An 18269-nucleotide genomic window follows, 5' to 3' on the forward strand; every position below is an offset into this window, starting at 1 on the left:
CTGCAAAGGCTCCTCGATTCCCTTTCCCTGCCCCATTATCAGGCAGACATATCTACTTTCTACCTTCTGCATCTCTCTCTCAGGAAAGTGGCCCTTGCCATTCTTATCTGTATCTTCAGCATCTTCCTCTCTTCTGACTTTTCTCCAGACAATTAAATTATGTGTGAACATCCCCCATCTTTATAAGAATAACTTTTTCTGCTGCCCATCCCCCAGCTTCATTTCTGCACATCACTCTGCCTAATCAACATTCCTGCTTGGAGGTCAAAAGCACCTCAAAATTGGCACATTTGAAACTGAACATGCCATCTTTCCACTCCCAAATGTGTGCCTTCCCTGTCTCCATAAATTACCCTCCATCAAGTTAGCTAATCATGTCAGAAACAAGACCTCATCCCTACACTGTCCATCAACTCAATTCCTAAACTTTTTCTTCAGATCATTGTTGTCTGTTAATCCGTCTTCATCCTCATTGCCCTAACCCTGGTTTAAGCCACAGCCACCTCTTACTTGGTTACTGCAACAACCTCTTAACTAGCTGCCTCCAGTCTTGCTCTCCTCCAATCCCCTGTCTTCAACACATCCAGGATTTCATAAATCCAGTCATATTCCTTTCTTATATAAACCTTTCAATGCTGCTTACCCCTTGCCCTCAGTGCAAAGAGAAAACTCTTTAGCTTTGTTTTCCAGGTCCTTTGTGATCCCGCTATCTGGCTGCTATAGACTCTTGCCACCCGTCCTCCCCCAGCCTCATCACACATATGCATATGTGAGGGTGCGCACACGTGCACACACACTCACACACACACACACACACACACACACACACGCTGGCCAGTTTTCTAGTGGGTCATGTTCACCTGCTTGCCTTTGCTTCTAGGCTTCTGCACATGCTGTTCTCTCTGCAGGTAATGCTCTCTTATTCCTTTTGCTGATGAATTCATCCTTTCAGCTGACACAATGGTTCTTCCGGGAACACTTTTCTTTCTTTTTATTATTTATTTTTATTTTTATTATTTTTAAATTTTACTTTAAGTTCTGGGGTACATGTGCAGATCTTGCAGGATTGTTACATAGGTATACACGTGCCATGGTGATTTGCTGCTCCATCCCCTCATCACCTACATTAGGTTATTTCTCTTAATGTTATCTCTCCCCAACCTCCCCACCTCCTGCTATCCCTCCCCTAGCACCCCACCCCTCAACAGACCCCAGTGTGTGATGTTACCCTCCCTGTGTCCATGTGTTCTCATTGTTCAACATCCACTTATGAGTGAGAACATGTGGTGTTTGGTTTTTTGTTCTTGTGTCAGTTTGCTGAGAATGATAGTTTCTAGATCCATCCGTGGCCCTGCAAGGACATGAACGCATCCTTTTTAATGGCTGCATAGTATTCCATGGTGTATATGTGCCACATTTTCTTTATCCAGTCTATCTTTTATGGGCATTTGGGTTGGTTCTAAGTCTTTGCTATTGTAAATAGTGCTTCAATGAACATATATGTGCATGTGTCTTTATAGTAGAACGATTTATAATCCTTTGGGTATATACCCAGTAATGGGATTGCTGGGTCAAATGGTATTTCTATTTCTAGATCCTTGAGGAATCGCCACACTGTCTTCCACAATGGTTGAACTAATTTACACTCCCACCAACAGTGTAAAAGCGTTCCTATTTCTCCACATCCTCTCCAGCATCTGTTGTCTCCAGATTGTTTAATGATCACCATTCTAACTGGAGTGAGATGGTATCTCAATGTGGTTTTGATTTGCATTTCTCTAATGACCAGTGTTGATAAGCATTTTTTGTATGTTTGTTGGCTGCATAAATGTCTTCTTTTGAAAAGTGTCTCTTCATATCCTTGGCCCACTTTTTGCTTGGGTTGTTTTTTTTTTTTTTTTCTTGTAAATCTGCTTTAGTTCTTTGTAGATTCTGGATATTAGCCCTTTGTCAGATGGGTAGCTTGCAAAAATTTTTTCCCATTTTGTTGTTTGCCGATTCACTCTAATGACTGTTTCTTTTGCTGTGCAGAAGCTCTTAAGTTTAATTATCTCCGATTTGTCTATTTTGGCTTTTGTTGCCATTGCTTTTGGTGTTTTAGTCATGAAGTCCTTGCCTATGCCTATGTCCTGAATGGTATTGCCTAGGTTTTCTTCTAGGGTTTTTATGGCGTTAGGTCTTATGTTTAAATCTTTAATCCATCTGGAGTTAATTTTTGTGTGAGGTGTAGGGAAGGGGTCTGGGAACCCTTTTCTAATCCGCTTTTCCCCCAGGCCCCACGAATTCTGGATGCTGATGTTTTTCCCACCCGTATGTCCTTACTTGAGGACTTTCTCTGGTGACTGAAATCCCCTCTTCCCTAGTACACAGCAAGTAGGAAATTAGAGGGAAATTATTGTCTTCAGTCTTCAGCAGTCTTTAACCTATGTTTAACCTATGATGGATCAAAGTTGGTATATATACCAGGATATATACACTCTGATGCCCTTACTCCAGAATGATTAAATTCCAACTACCTGGCTTCAGTGGTAGCTGGCTTGATAATGCATCTTCATTGATTACCTTCCATTCCATATAGCACTTCTTCCCTCCTCTCCCAGTGCTTCCTGGAATCACTTCCCAAATAATCTATTTGCATTGTAATGTCTTTGGTTTGCTTCAGAGGGAGCCCACACTGACACATCGTTCCTCCTCTGTCCTCCCACAGCAATCAGAACATCAGCCATAACATTGAATTGTAATTGCCTTCTTATCAGTGTGTCTCCATCATTAGCTGTATACTCTGTGGAGTATAAATCGTGTATCTACAGTACCCATCCCAGTGCCCAGTAGATAATAAATACTGCACACTCTAAATCAATGTTTACAAATAAATGGATGATTGACAAGATACATGGATGGATGCAAGTATGTGCAAATGGATGAATGAATGAGTAAATGAGTAAATAAATTGCTTCAATTCGACTGGCAATGGGACCCTAACGGCACTATGGTATCATTAATTCCCTGGACAAGACTTACCGTTTTTTGGGAATCTTCATCAGAATCTGACCCTGGTGGCTGGTCTTTCCCAGGCTCTCTCATAAAGAAGGACTTCTTTTTCTTATTACCAAAGAGCTTTCTCTTTTTGGGGGAAAAATGTGATGTTTCAAGGGAGGTAAGTGAACTTCTGTCAATTCCCATGGCAACCAGAGCCTTCAAAAGTGAACAAAAGCAATTAACGAACAGATTACGCCTCCTCATGAAATACTGCAAATGACCCTGACCTTAGTGAGGTAGAAATCTCTCTTCTGGTAGCACTGTAGCATTTAAATTGTTCATCATCTACCTGGACTGTACTAGCTCTGTTATTATTTATCTGGGGAAGCATGTCCTGTTTTTGCATAGAGATTGTAGCCACCAAAAGCAGCACTGACTATTTCATATCTCTGTGTCGCTGCCCCTTAGCAGTGTCCGGCATGTGCTAGGCACTCAACAAATACTTACGCCTGAAAATGTGGATGTCAAGCACTTAGAAGGGACATCCTTCTGACAAATCTTGTAGAGGATAAGGGGAGTATAAAACGTGGTCCCTGTCCTGAAAATCTTAGACATGAGCTGGAAGAATATAAAGATTCCAGGAAAACTATTAGAATGGCCTATAAATATGGCAAGAATTTCAGACAGGGAGGAGTGATCACTGTTGTTCTAGAGCCCACCTCAAGCAAAGGCCCCTAACTCGAACATCTCCAGATTTCCACAAGAACGTCTGGAGCACGGCCTGCATTTACATATACTTAGGGTGTATCATCTAGCCAGTAATTAGGGGCATGACTTAGAAAGGCTAGGCTTCAGAAGGTCAAAAAGCATCAAGACCAAGTGTCTCAAGGTTCTCAAGGGCCTGGTGCCTGGATAACTTTGTGCAAGATAGCAGCACAGCCATTCTGCAAGGGGCCTGCATTCTCAGAAAAGCACCAGTAGAGAAAGCGCTGAGACAAGGCCAAGGGTGGCAGTCTTGAGTCTCAGGCCACATTGCCTCTGGGGGCCCCTTCCCCTCCCCAAACCGGATTCCACTGTCTAACCCCAGGTACCTACCTCTTTTTCCTCCTTTAGCAGCTGCTGGGCTTCCTGAAACATCTTTTCCTTGGCCTCTATCTCTGCAGCTACATTCCTGTTCTGCTCCTCATACGCCATGGTGACAACAGCCAGGGTTAAGTTAATCAGATAGAAGGAGCCCAGGAAGATGACCACAATGAAGAAGAAGACTGAGTAGGGCCCAGTAGTACGCAGGGTCTGCAAAGGACAGAGCATGTTCTTGCATCTCAAGCCTTCTTCCACAGGAGGGTGACCATCACCTCGAGCAAAGAGCACCCAGTAGCAGACAATTGGTCTTACCCTGCACTGGTGGGCTCAGTTGGCCATAGCATCATCTACAGCCTCCTTAAAACCCCAGGGATTCCTGATGCCCTGTCTGTCAGTGGGGAGATACTAGCCATACCTTCCCATGGAAGTTTCAGGGACTTTACTATCTATAACTTTCTCAAGAGTATTTGCATTTTTACAATAAAAATGGCCAGAAAGATAATGCTAGTGGTAAAACTTCAGGCAGTAGGGAATCTGGAGGGGGCTAATATTTCTAGGAAGATGAGGGGTTTTTTGGCAGTCTTCTTCCAAATATTACATCTATAATTTTCTTGAAGTTTCGTTTTGTTTGTTTGTTTGTTTTTGAGATGGAGTCTCACTCTATTACTCAGGCTGGAATGCAGTGGCATGATCTCAGCTCACTGCAACCTCTGCCTCCTGGGTTCAAGTGATTCTCCTGCTTCAGCCTTCTGAGTAGCTGTGATTACAGGCGCCTGCCATCATACCTGGCTAATTTTTGTATTTTTAGTAGAGATGGAGTTTCACCATGTTGGCTAGGCTGGTCTTGATCTCCTGACCTCAAGTGACCACCTGCCTCGGCCTCCCAAAGTGCTGGGATTACAGGCGTGAGTCACCATGCCGGGCCAATTTTCTTGACGTTTCTAACAGAATTAGTAAGGCAGAATTTAACAGTACAACTGTTAAAGATGAGACAAATGACAAAAGTGGGGGATGCATGACAGTCATAAATAAATGGTAGATAAACAGGTAAGTGACAGAAGGGGAAAGAAAAGGATGGAGGGAGGGAGAGAGGAAAAAGAGAGACTATAAACAGATAACCTGTTGATAGAGCTTCTCCCAGGAATCTTGGGTCATAAGCCGGAACATGGCAAGAAAAGACCAGCCAAAGTTGTCAAAATTCGTATAATTATAGTCAGGATTAATTCTGGTGTGAATACATTCGTATTGTGAGGAACAGGAACTAGATATTGGAAACAAAGGAACAGGGAAATAATTATATATGCCACAACCAAGCTTCCCTTTACCCCCAATGACACTGGTTTCTCCAAGGGCTGTGGGCTCACACCAGGAGCCCTAGAGGAAGGGAGTATGTGTAAAGTGGCCATTGCCCATCTGACAAGACCCTTTTGCTAATGAACTGATTAATAAATTCATATAAGATAGTTTTTCATTGAAAAATTGAGTATAGTGACATGTGAACAATGAATAGTAAAAAAGCACATACTATGAATATTAAGTCTCCCTCTCTTCCCAGTCTCCTGATCCCACTTCCTAGAAGCAATAGTTAGTTAGCGGTTACTTTTGTAAATTTCCAGAAGTTTGCTATGAATATACAGCATATCTACATCTATATACAACTTTTTATAATACACAAATGGGAACATGCTTTGCACACTCTCCTGCACCTTGCTTTTTTTAATGAAACAATACAGATTAGAGCTCTTTTTATATTACCATACAGGGAGATATCTCATTTCTTTTCACGTCTATGGTTCTGTGATTTATTTAACTGCTCTGTTAATTGTGAACATTTAGGTTTCAGTAATTGATAGTCCTACACTCTTACAAAAACATTTGGGCAATGAATATCTTTGAATATAGGCTTTTCCCCATATTACCAAAACACACATTATTGAGTGTTATCTATGAGATGTACTAATGTATTTTTAGTTTTTTGTAATTAGTATTTTAATCAAAGTAATACATGCACATGGTTTAAAAACTACATGCACACAAAAGCTTATAATGAAATCAATTGTATAATTCTTTAACTGTGATTTATACACCCCAAATTCAACAACCGTTAACTCTTTTGCCTCTATATGTCTAAATAGTCCTTACACTGATATTTGGTTTATCAGTTGTAGTCTTGTTGATTAACTTCTTGCTATGGTAGACACTGGCTCTTGGCGTTTTCATGTTGCCCTTTCTTAGTTTTACTCCCTCATTCTTCTGGAGCACCTCTCAATTAGCTTCTTAAGAAGATTGTGTAATCTTTGCATATATGAATATATATTTATTCCATTTTCACAATCAATTGGTAATTTGGCCAGAAATAGAATTCTGGGTTGAAAATTTTTCCTTAGCAATATGAATGCATTGCTCACCTATTATCCTGTGTTGCTAGGAATTCTTATGCCTGTTTGATTTTTGTTTCTTTGTGGGTGACATTCTTTTCCTCTTTAGTTTTAAAATCTTTTTTTCCAAAAAGTTCTGAAATGCCATGATAATGTCCTTGGCGTGGTCCTTTCTCATTCACTGTGTGGGTACTTTCTGGAGCACGAAGGGACTTACATCCTTAGTCCCATGTAAATTCTCTGCATCATTTCTTCACTAATTTCCTTCCTTTTGTTTAATCTGTGCTCTATTTCTAGAATTCCCACTTAGTCAAAAGTTGGGACTTCTGGATTGACGTTTATTCTCAGATTTTCTGTTCTCTTGTCTTTTTGCTACTTTTGGGGGTATTTTGTCAAATTTATCTTTTAGTTTTAATATTGATTTTTTGGTAATAATGTTGAATTTCTAATAGTTTTTGCTGTTGTTTTTTCACAACAAGCTGCTTTTTGTTTTATGTATACAGTATATCTTTCAATTTCACCAAGGACACTGATCAAAGTTTTCAGAGCCCTTTCTGGTTCTTTCATTTTGTCCACATTTTCTGTGGCTTTATCTTGGCCTCCTTTTTACAAAAGGCTTTCTTCAGATGCCTGGTGAGACTGAGCTGTTCATGTGCTTTAATCAGAGGCCTTGACATGCTGATTGGGATTTGCCTGGTGGGCAGAGTGGGACTTTGTGAGTGGTAGCTTTTGCTTTAGGGTGACTGAGGAGGAGGGCCCCCACTGCACCCTCTTTCTCACCAGACTTGGAGGAAATTCTGTGAAGTCCCAGTGCCCTCTAACTTTTAGAAGCCTGTTGAGGATGGACCTACCATATTTAATCTCCTTCATTTCTCAGTCACCATTCAAAATATAAACCTATCGTGTTCAATCTCCTCTTCTCTAGGTGCACCTTCTCATCAACTTATACAGGTGATTAAGCCCCTCCACCAGCATCCCCATCTCAGCAAATGACACTACCAGTCACTCACACTGCTATGAAAACATCTCTAACAGTTTTCTTCCCTTTGCACTTCCCACCACTCCCTTACACGTGGCTTCGTACCCGCAAATACACACCAACACTCCCTCTTCAATCTCCAAATTTTGTTCTTTCTACTTATTTATTATTTATTTTTATTTGTAGCTATGATTTTAGGTTCTGGGGTACATGTACCGGTTTGTTATGTAGGTCAACTCACATCACAGGGGTTTGTTGTACAGATTATTTCACCACCCAGGTACTAAGCCTAGTACTCAACAGTTATTTTTTCTGCTCCTCTTGCTGCTCCCACCCTTCGTTCTCAAGTAGGCCCCATTAGCTGTTGTTCTTCTCTAGGTCCATGAGTTCTCATCATTTAACTCCCACTTGCAAGTGAGAACATGCAGTATTTGGCTTTCTGTTTCCTGCTTCAGTTTGCTAAAGCTAATGGCCTCTAACTCCACCCATGTTCCTGCAAAAGACATAATCTCACTCATTTTTATGGCTGCATAGTATTCCATGATATATATGTACCACATTTTCTTTATCCCAGTCTGTCATTGATGGGCATTCAGGTTGATTCCTTGTCTTTGTTATTGTAAATAGTGCTGCAATGTAAATTCATGTGCATATATTTTTATAGTAGAATGATTTATATTCTTCTGGGTACATATTAATATGATTTATATTCCTCTTGGGATTTCTGGGATGAATTCAGCAACAGTAGTTCTTTCTGTTTTTAGGTCTTTGAGGAATTGCCACACTGCTTTGCACAATGGTTGAACTAATTTACACTTCTACTAACATTGTATGTGTTCTGTTTTCTCTGCAACATTGCCAACATCTGTTATTGTTTTTACTTCTAATGATAGCCATTCTGACTGGTGTTAGACAGTATCTTATTGTGGTTTTGATTTGCATTTCTCTAACGGGCAGTGGCGTTGAGCTTTTTTTCATATACTAGTTGGCTACATCTAAATCTTTAAAAAAAATTCTTTTCATGTTCTTTGCTTATTTTTTAATGGAGTTGTTTTCTTCTTGTTAATTTAAGTTCCTTATAGATGCTGAATATTAGACCTTTAGCAGATGCATAGTTTACAAATATTTTCTCCCATTCTGTAGGTTGTCTGTTTACTCTGCTGATTGGTTTTTCTTTTTTTGCTGTGCAGAAGCACTTAATTAGATCCCATTTGTCAAATTTTGCTTTTGTTCTGATTGCTTTTGGCATCTTCATCATGAAATCTTTGTTCATTTCTAGGTCTAGAATGGTATTGCCTAGGCTGTCTTCCAGAGTTTTTATAGTTTGGGGATTTACATTTAAGTCTGTGATCCATCTTGAGTTAATTTTTGTATATGGTGTAAGGAAGGAGTCCAGTTTCAATCTTCTGCATACAGCTAGCCAGTTAATCCAGCACCATTTATTGAATAGAAAGGAGTCCTTTCCCCATTGCTTGTTTTGTCAGCTTTGTTTAAGTTCAGATGGTTGTAGGGTGCAGCCTTATTCCTGGGTTCTCTATGTGCCACATTGATCTATATGACTGTTGTTGTACCAGTACCATGTTGTTTTGGTTACTGTAGCCCTGTTGTGTATTTCGAAGTTGAGTAACACGACGACTCCAGTTTTGAATTTTTTACTTAGGATTACCTTGGCTTTTTTGGCCTCTTTCTTCATTCTATATGAATTTTAAAAGTATTTTTTTAGTTCTGTAAAGAATGTCATTGGTAATTTGATACGAATTGCACTGAATCTGTAAATCGCTTTAGACAGTATGTCCACTTTAATGATACTGATTCTTCCTATCCGTGAGCACGGGATGTTTTTCCATTTGTGTCATCTTTCATTTCTTTTAGCAGCGTTTTGTAATTCTCATTGTAGAGATCTTTCACCTCCCTGATTAGCTGTATTCCTAGGTATTTTATTCTCTTGTCACATCGTGAATAGGATTGCATTCCTAATTTGGCTCTCAGCTTGGCTGTAGGTATATAGGAATGCTAGTGATTTTTGCACATTGATTTTGAATCTTAGAACTTTGTTGAAGTTGTTTATCAGCTGAGGGAGCTTTTGGGCTTAGACTATACTTATAGATACAGAGGATGTCATCTGCAAACAGGGATAATTTGACTTCTTCTCTTCCTATTTGGATGCCCTTTATTTCTTTCTCTTCCTGATTCCTCTGTCCAGGACTCCCAATATTATGTTGAATAGGAGTGATGAGAGAGGGTATCCTTGTCTTGTGCTGTTTTTCAAGAGGAATGAATGCTTCCAGCTTTTCCCCATTCAGTATGATGTCCGCTGTGGTTCTGACATAGATGGCTCTTATTATTTTGAGGTATGTTCCTTCGGTATCCAGTTTATTGAGAGTTTTAAACATGAAAGGATGTTAAATTTATCAAAAGCTTTTCCTGCAACTATTGAAGTAATCATGTGTTTTTTGTCTTTAGTTTTGATGAATCACATTTATTGATTTGTGTGTGTTGAATGAATCATGAATCCCAAGGATGAAGCCTACTTGATTGCTGTGGATTCGCTTTTTGATGTGCTGCTGGATTAAGTTTGCAAGTATTTAGTTGAGGATTTTTGCATCAATGTTCATCAAGGATATTGACCTAAAGTTTTCTCTTTTTTTTGTTGTGTCTCTGCCAGGTTTTGGTATCAGGATGATGCTGGTCTCATTGAATGATTTGAGGAGGACTCTCTGCTCCTCAATTTTTTGAAATAGTTTCTGTAGGAATGGTACTTGCCCTTCTTTGTACATCTAGTAGAATTTGGCTGTGGATCTATCTGGCCTTGGGATTTTTTTGGTTGGTAAGTTATTTATTATGGATTCAATTTCAGGGCTTGTTATTGGTATGTTCAGGGACGCAGTTTCTTCCTGGTTCAGTCTTGGGATGGTGTTTGTGTCCAGGTATTTATCCATCTCTTCTAGATTTTCTAGTTTGTGTGCTTAGAGACGTCTGTAGTAGTTTTGGATGGTTATTTTTACTTCTGTGTTGTCAGTAGTAACATCCCCTTTGTCATTTCTAATTGTGTTTATTTGGATTTTCTTATTTTTTGCCTTCTGCTAGCTTTGCTCTTGCTTCTCTAGCTCTTTCAGTTATGATGTGAGATCGTTAAGTTGAGATATTTCTAAGTTTTTGATGGGAACATTTAGTGCTATGAATTTTTCTCTTAACACTGCTTTAGCATCCAGAGATTCTGGTATGTTGTACCTTTGTTCTCATTGGTTTCAAAAAACTTATTGATTTCTGCTTTAATTTTGTTATTTACCCATTCAGAAGCATGTTGTTTAATTTCCATGCAATTACATGGTTTTGGTGATTTTTTAGTCTTGTCTTCTATTTTTATTGTGCTGTGGTCTGAGAGTGTGTTTGATATGATTTTGGTTCTTTTGCATTTGCTGAGACTTGTTTTATATTCCATTATGTGGTCAATTTTAGAGTATGTGGCATGTGGTGATGAGAAGAATGTATATTCTCTTGTTTTGGGGTGGAGAGTTCTGTGGAGGTCTATCAGGTCCATTTAGTCTAATGTTGAGTTCAGGTCCTGAATATCTTTGTTAACTTTCTGCCCCAATGATCTGTTTAATACTGTCAGTCCTGTGTTAAAGTCTCCCACTATTATTGTGTGGGAGTCCAAGTCTCTTTGTAGGTCTCTAAGAATTTGCTTTATGAATCTGAGTGTTCCTGTGTTGGGTGCGTATATCTTTAGATTAGTTAGGTCTTCTTGTTGACTTGAGCTCTTTACCATTTTGTAATACCCTTCTTTATCTTCTTTGGTCTTTGTTGGTTTAGTCTGTTTTGTCTGAAATTAAGATTGCAACTCCTTCTTTTTTCTGATTTCCATTTGCTTGGTATATTTTCCTTCATTTCTTTTATTGGAGCCTGTGGGTGTCATTACATGTGAGATGAGTCTTTTGAAGACAGCATACCATTGTGTCTTGCTTTTTTATCCAGCTTGCCACTGTGTGCCTTTTAAGTGGGGGCATTTAGCCCACTTACATTCAAGGCCAATATTGATATGTCCTGTTCTTTCTATCTCCTAAATGTCTCTGGAATGCATCCATTAACTTCTCTTCATCACCACTGGACATCTTCATGATCTTTACTCTTTCTATCAGTCTTATAATTGGCTTCTCCATCTATTCTATGCATCCATTCTCTACACGGCAGCCATTGTGGCTTTTAAAATATACCTAACCTGCCCAGGTCATTCACCTGCCCTAAAACCTTTCCATGTCTCCTGCTTCCTTTGTGATCAAGACCAAAATCATTGGCACTGATGAGCTATCAGCTCCTTCATGGTTGGCGCTTATCTTAGAACTTAGAACTTCCTGCTCACTCTCTTGCCTGTCTTCCCAAAAAGTTGCTGGGCTCCTTATCATTCCCTACATGTTCTTATGCTCCAAGGCCTCATGCTTACACTTGCTGTGCCTACTGTCTAGAATTGTTCACTCTTTCTCTTTATCTACTGGAACCTCCTACTTAGACTTCAGATCTGAGTTGTAGTCTCTGTCAGTCAGCAGAGAAGGAAGCAGTGACCACAGGGCGAAGACTAGCCCAGGCCCTGAATAGACCAAAGCCTGCCTGGGAAGGTGATCACAGACCTGCTTTCTCAGAGTGCCATCTCCTCAGAAGCAAGCATGTTGTGATCAGTGTGGAACGCTGTGCACCAGGAGTTGGTTTACCATAAAACTCTGGAGCATTTATATTGTACCTAGACTGAGAGAGCTGTGCCTGGCTCACACACTTAGAGGTAAGAACCCTATAGAGACCAATTGGACATCATTGACCACTAGATAAATACAAATCAAAACCACAATGAGAAAGCATCTTATACCAGTCAGAATGGCTATTAATAAAAGTCAAAAAATAACAGATGCTGGCATGGATGTGGAGAAAAGGAACATTTATTCACTGTTGGTGGGAGTGTAAATTAGTTCAACCATTGTGGAAAACAGTGTGGCAATTCCTCAAAGACCTAAAAACAGAACTACCATTTGACCTGGCAAGCCCATTACTGGATATATACCCAAAGGAATATAAATCATTCTATTTTAAAGACACATGCCCATGAATGTTCATTGCAGCACTATTCACAATAGCAAAGACATGGAGTCAACCTGAATGTCAATCAATGACAGACTGGATAGAGAAAATGTGGTACATATACACCATGGAATACTATGCAGCCATAAACAAGAATGAGATCTATTCCTTTGTGGGAACATGGATGAAGCTGGAGGCCATTAACCATAACAAACTAATGCTAGAACAGGAAAACCAAATACTACATGTTCTCACTTGTAAATGGGAGATAAATGATGAGACCACATGGATACACAGTAGGGAACAACAGACACTGGGACCTACTGAATGGTGGAGGGTGAGAGAAGGAAAGGAAAAATAACTAATGGGAATTAGACTTAACACCTGGGTGATAAAACAATCTGTACAGAAATTTACCTATATAACAAAGCTCCACATGTACCCCTGAACTTAATATAAAACCTAAAAAGACCAGTTCATGCCCCAAAATCTCAGAAGTCACCACTAAAGAACTTATTCATGTAACCAAACACCACCTGTTCCCCAAAGCCTATTGAAATTTTAAAAACCCACAAGTTAGACTGCCATTAAACATGACATGCGTCCTCTGCCTCTCCACTTTCCCCATCACTCTCTATTGTCGTATATACATAACACTTGATTCATTTTGTGCCTGACATTATTTGTGTTTTCAACAGCTAAAATAGCTTTTTGGATTTTTTATAGCAGCATGGTTTTGTAATAAGAGACTTTGGAGGCAAAATAATTGAAAAAAAAAAAAAAAGTAAGACTAGTTGAAAACAGGTTGCTGCTTCTTTATGTCTAGGTGACACACCCCACCTTGGATTTTGCCTATAGTAACCACACCTGCCTGCCTGGGTGAGGGGTATAAGAAGTGCTATATGCAGCAGCTGTTGGGCTCCCTCCTGGGGTCCCCAGTCCCAGGCCACAGACCAGGACTGGTTCATTGCCTGTTAAGAACCGGGCTACAGAGCAAGTGAGCAGCAGGTGAGTAAACATTACCGCCTGAGCTCCACCTCTGTCAGATCAGCGGCAAGCATTAGATTCTCATGGAAGTGTCAACTCTATTGTGAAATGTGCACGTGAGGGATCTAGGTTGCGCACTCCTTATGAAATCTAATTCTGATGATCTGAGGTGGAACAGTTTTATCCCCAAACCACCCCCACTTCTTGTTCATAAAATAATTATCTTCCATGAAACTGGTCCCTGGTGCCACAATGTTGGGGACCTTTCCGGCAGCAGGGACGGGTTTCATGGAAGACAGTTTTCTTCTTAGAATGATCCTCAACAAGATCAGTGCAGTGCGTTCTGTTGAGAATCATTCTAGAAAGCTCAGTAAGCCTCATATGAGATTAAATCCTACTGTGTCTTGCAAATGGAGAGAAGCCTTCCCTAATTCTCCAGACAAGGTCACATCCCCATCACACGTCTCAGTCCCTGCTTATCACGCATATAACACTCACCACACTTTCTAGTAGTCATGCATTGCTGGACTGCAGGAATACATTCTGAGAAATGTGTAGTTAGGCAATTCTGTTATGTGAACATCATAGAGTGTACACACAAACCTAGATGGCATAGCCTACTACACACCTAGACTACATGGCATAGCCTATTGCTCCTAGGCTACAAACTTGTATGGTGTGTTATTGTACTGAATACTGTAGGCAACTATAACACAACATTAAGAATTTGTGTATTGAAGCATAGAAAAGGTACTGAAAAATACAGTATTATATTTTTATGGGGCCAGTATCTTTTACGTCATTCATCATCAACCTAAACATCATTATGCAACACATAACTGCATTTTCTGTGCATCTGTCTTCCCTAGAAGAGAGAAATTCCAAAAGTGTGGGGCTGCCTTGTTCCTAATCACATTCCTTGAGCCTAACTCAGAGCTTGGCACTCTGTAGATTCTTGTTATCTATTCGTAATTTAGGAATGGATGTCATCTATTTCATCGGAGTACCTTGCATATTATCTTAATTTGAAAGGTACTCAGTAAATCTTCACTGAATTGAATCTTTTATCACAGAAAACACTGATATCCTGAAAGAAAAAAGTTTCCCCATAGGACCAGAGGGCCAGCAGCTGTTGGGGCAAGTGTGAACAGATGTGTGTTCAACTGTGTTTGTGATTAGAGGCGATAGTGATCAACAGGTCAACAAAGAGGAGCAGCTTGCGCAGATAGTCTTGCAGCAGGGCGATGCTGCTGAGCAGGAAGCAAGGGCCTCACAGAGCTCTCAGTCAAAATATCCCTTCACAGCTTTGGAAGCCTTGAATATCCACTCCATAAAGCTGAAATATCACTGTCTCAGTAGGTTTCTTATAAACTTCCGATTTAACATAACCAGGGAGGAAAGCTGCTTTAAACACTGGAAATGATTTTTTAATTTAATAACACAAGTCTAAACTAGTTTAGACACATGAAATAGTTAGTACTGTGTGAGCACTATCATCACCATGTCCACCAGTCATTAAAGACTGCCACATCATGTTAAAAAGTCTAGAGGTGCTCTTCTTGGGAGAAAAATGAAGAACATAAACATCTTACCTGTTACCCATCCAAGTGCCACACATTCTGAATTCAGTTGAATTTTCTTTCTTTTCAAAGCAATATTCTGGAAAGAAACGGGGGCGCAAGACCTCTGGAAGGGGCAAGAAAAAAGGAGGGAAAAGGAGGAAGGAGAAGTTGGAGGAGGAAGCAGTGACATTACCACCACCACTTTGCCTCTCAGTAAATAATACTGAACCGAAGATCCTCCCTGGGAGTAGCTGGACACAGACCCATCCCATGACAGACATCAAGAGAGTGCAGTCACACGAGATTCAGAACACATGGAGTAGGTGTAGGGTCAACCTCTGCATGGAGAAGGTGGGCACAGAAAGAAGTGTTATTGGCCGGGCACGGTGGCTCAAGCCTGTAATCCCAGCACTTTGGGAGGCTGAGGTGGGCGAATTACAAGGTCAGCAGATTAAGATCATCCTGGACAACATGGTAAAACTCTGTCTCTACTAAAAATACAAAAATTAGCTGGATGTGGTGGCACATGCCTGTAATCCCAGCTAGTCTTGAGGCTGAGGCAGGAGAATCACTTGAACCCGGGAAGTGGAAGTTGAAGTGAGACGAGATTGTGCCACTGCACTCTAGCCTGGAGACAGAGCTAGACTCCATCTAATATTCAACACAAAAAAAAAAAAAAAAGTGCTGTCAGTGGAGAAATACTTGAGGAGCGGGGGCTCGGAAACTGCTGGTTATCCCTCGCCAAATCCAAGCACTCCGCAAACTTCCAAGAAACATCAAAAAAAAGTGGGCAGAGATCTAAATGGCAAAAGGATATGAGAGCATAGAATTGCTCTTGTGGATGTGGTTTCAAGGCTTTCCTTCTCCATGGCAACACAAAGAACGAGGCGCTTCTCTAAGAAATGCATCTGCCCACAGGAGCACCCTGGATGGATTAAGTCCTCCCTTGTGCCTAAGAGAGTTTGTAAGGGAAATGTGAAGGCAGGACAAGGGAGCATAAGTAGAAGTTAACCATGCAAAAACCAAGGAGTGAAAGGCTGGGCATTTACCACGAGCTTCCTTGTTACTGACGTTTGTACAGTCGCTCCGGACGCATTTCAGGTTCAGACTTCCCATGAAGAGCTGCTGACCTACCAGGGCAAAGATGCTGAGGCAAAAGAGGGTGAGGATAATCACATTGATCAGCTTCTTCACGGAGCGCAGCAAGGCTCCCACGATGACCTTCAGACCTGAGAAAGAGGACAGGCATGGGGAGAAGCCCATTCCCCTCAGCCAGACATGCACAAAGGCCAAGGAAGGAGCAACTGAGGTCTTGGAAACTGTCAAAGTACAGGCTGGAACTGGACTCCAGCCTAGCCTGTGATTCTGATCCCTTGAGTTCTTGCTGCAACTCTGTGCCTTGGAAGCTGAGTGTTAATCAAAACAGTCAGCAAGTCTGAGACTCAGTCTCTCTATTCCTGCCCTATGCCTGCCTCAGTGCTGCTGTGAGGTGCAAGCAAGGGGGCTTTGAATAGAAACATGCCACAAGGACTCAAGGCATGGCCTCAGGACAGTTGCAAAGGCACCACTTTAGCTGGGGTCACAGTAGAGAATGAGATAGACCCGTATCTGACATTTAGTAGTTACCATCTACTGTCAAAGTACATGAGTATCATGAGACATAGCTAAATTGTGGAGTAGAAGGGATGAAGAAGGAGCTTTGTCTAGACTCAAGTTATGAGGATATCTTGGGAGGGAAAACTCAGATTATCAGTTATAATAGGGTGTTTTCTTTTCATTCACTTATTCAAGAAGTATTTATTAAGCACCTACTATGTCCATGGCACATGGTTAAGCTGCCAAAGTTACAAAATAAGAAAGACATAATCTTATGGTATGCTAGCAAATATTTAAAACTGGGCCTTCAAGTAGGAGGTGGGAGAGACCTGATTTATAGCTTTCCTTGTTTTCTGAATTCTGTGGTGTAGATCTTGATCCCCCCATTGCCACCGTGGTAGATTTCAAGCTACTAACATGATGTTACTGGACACAGAGCTGAAAAAAGAACAAGTCAGCTCCAGCAATCCACTGAGTCATGGGCTTTGCTCTCAAGATAACTGGAGAGAGAAGCTCCCAGATGAGATTGCAATGCGTGGAATGAACTAAGTGACAAATTTCAGTTGATCAGTGTAGAGGTGAGAGCACATGGCAGCGTACAGTGGAAGGCCAAGCCCTTAGTGGATGAGCTTACTACAAAGTATGACACCAGATAGCAGGGACCTGGAGGCCAAGCTGGGACACTCACTATATCACCAGTTGAAGGCAAACCAGAAGTTACTGCAGCAGCACCCAAGGCAGATTTTAATCTATAACAAGAGGCTTCTCCCAAGCAAGAAATGTGGATGAGTGATGATTGTGATTCCTGGATCGTTCTTCCATAGTCCCATAAAAGGTTGTACCTCACACCCTTACTTCCAAAAAGCATCCAGGCATCTCAGTGCATTTCATGGGCCAAAATATAGGTCATATTCACCTGTGTGGAGATGAGGAAGGGGACACGAAAACTGCTAAATGACTACCTGAATGTGTATTTACTTATGTGAAAATAAAAGGGGCTCTGCTCATGCAGAAACCCCCTAAATCCACCTAAGAAAACAAAGTCCTACTTGCAAAAGAAGAAGAAGAGGAAGAAGGAGGAGAAGGAGGAGAAAGAGAAGAAAAAGAAGAAGAAGAAGAAGAACAAGAGAAGAAGGGACAAATTCTATGTAAAGTGTTACTGACTACCTGTTTCTTTATTGCTATTCAGTTGCTTTTCTGGAGTTTCGAAAAATAACCCATTGCTTTTGTTTGAAAGGATTTACATTGCCTGGAGTTTAGGTATTGGGGCCATACGGTATAATTTAAGTCTATATAATCAGCACAACTAAATAGTTCCCATGTCTTTTCATAGTTTGCCAAAGTCACTGATAGAAGAGAAAAGAAGGGGAGGGGAGAAGGTGAAAGGAAAGGACTCCAGAGAGGGAAGATAATAAACTTTTTCGTTTGTTTTACTAAAAAAAAAAAAAGAGAGGAAATGGGAAGAAGAAAAGGATGTGCTATAATAACCTTATTTTTAATAAACTGAAATTCATATTCACACCCAACCTTGGCTTCATCCTGATCTGCAGGGCTAAAGTGCCTTCCTCACCTGGCTGCCAGGAGAACACCTTTGGCTCCCCTCCTACTTCACTGGTGGCTGCTGCTCATCTCCTTCCC

At 40.8% G+C, this 18269-nt stretch overlaps 1 protein-coding gene across 3 annotated transcripts in view; it reads right to left on the minus strand.

The window, feature by feature from the left end:
* SCN11A (sodium voltage-gated channel alpha subunit 11) overlaps positions 1–18269 on the minus strand; it is a 173996-nt gene that overhangs the window by 50322 nt on the left and 105405 nt on the right. For 2 of the 3 annotated variants that reach the window (XM_032270699.1, XM_032270690.1), the window contains 5 exons: positions 16085–16264; positions 15066–15159; positions 5182–5323; positions 4075–4272; positions 3022–3195 (listed from right to left, as the gene is read on the minus strand). In XM_032270699.1, the coding sequence (XP_032126590.1) occupies positions 3022–3195; positions 4075–4272; positions 5182–5323; positions 15066–15159; positions 16085–16264 (788 nt within the window). The remainder of the gene's footprint in view (positions 1–3021; positions 3196–4074; positions 4273–5181; positions 5324–15065; positions 15160–16084; positions 16265–18269) is intronic. The other variant, XM_032270708.1, reaches the window with a different exon arrangement.

Source organism: Sapajus apella, unplaced genomic scaffold (genome assembly GCF_009761245.1).
Source record: "Sapajus apella isolate SASKATOON/1434 unplaced genomic scaffold, GSC_monkey_1.0 scaffold4, whole genome shotgun sequence".
Lineage (NCBI taxonomy): Eukaryota > Metazoa > Chordata > Mammalia > Primates > Cebidae > Sapajus > Sapajus apella.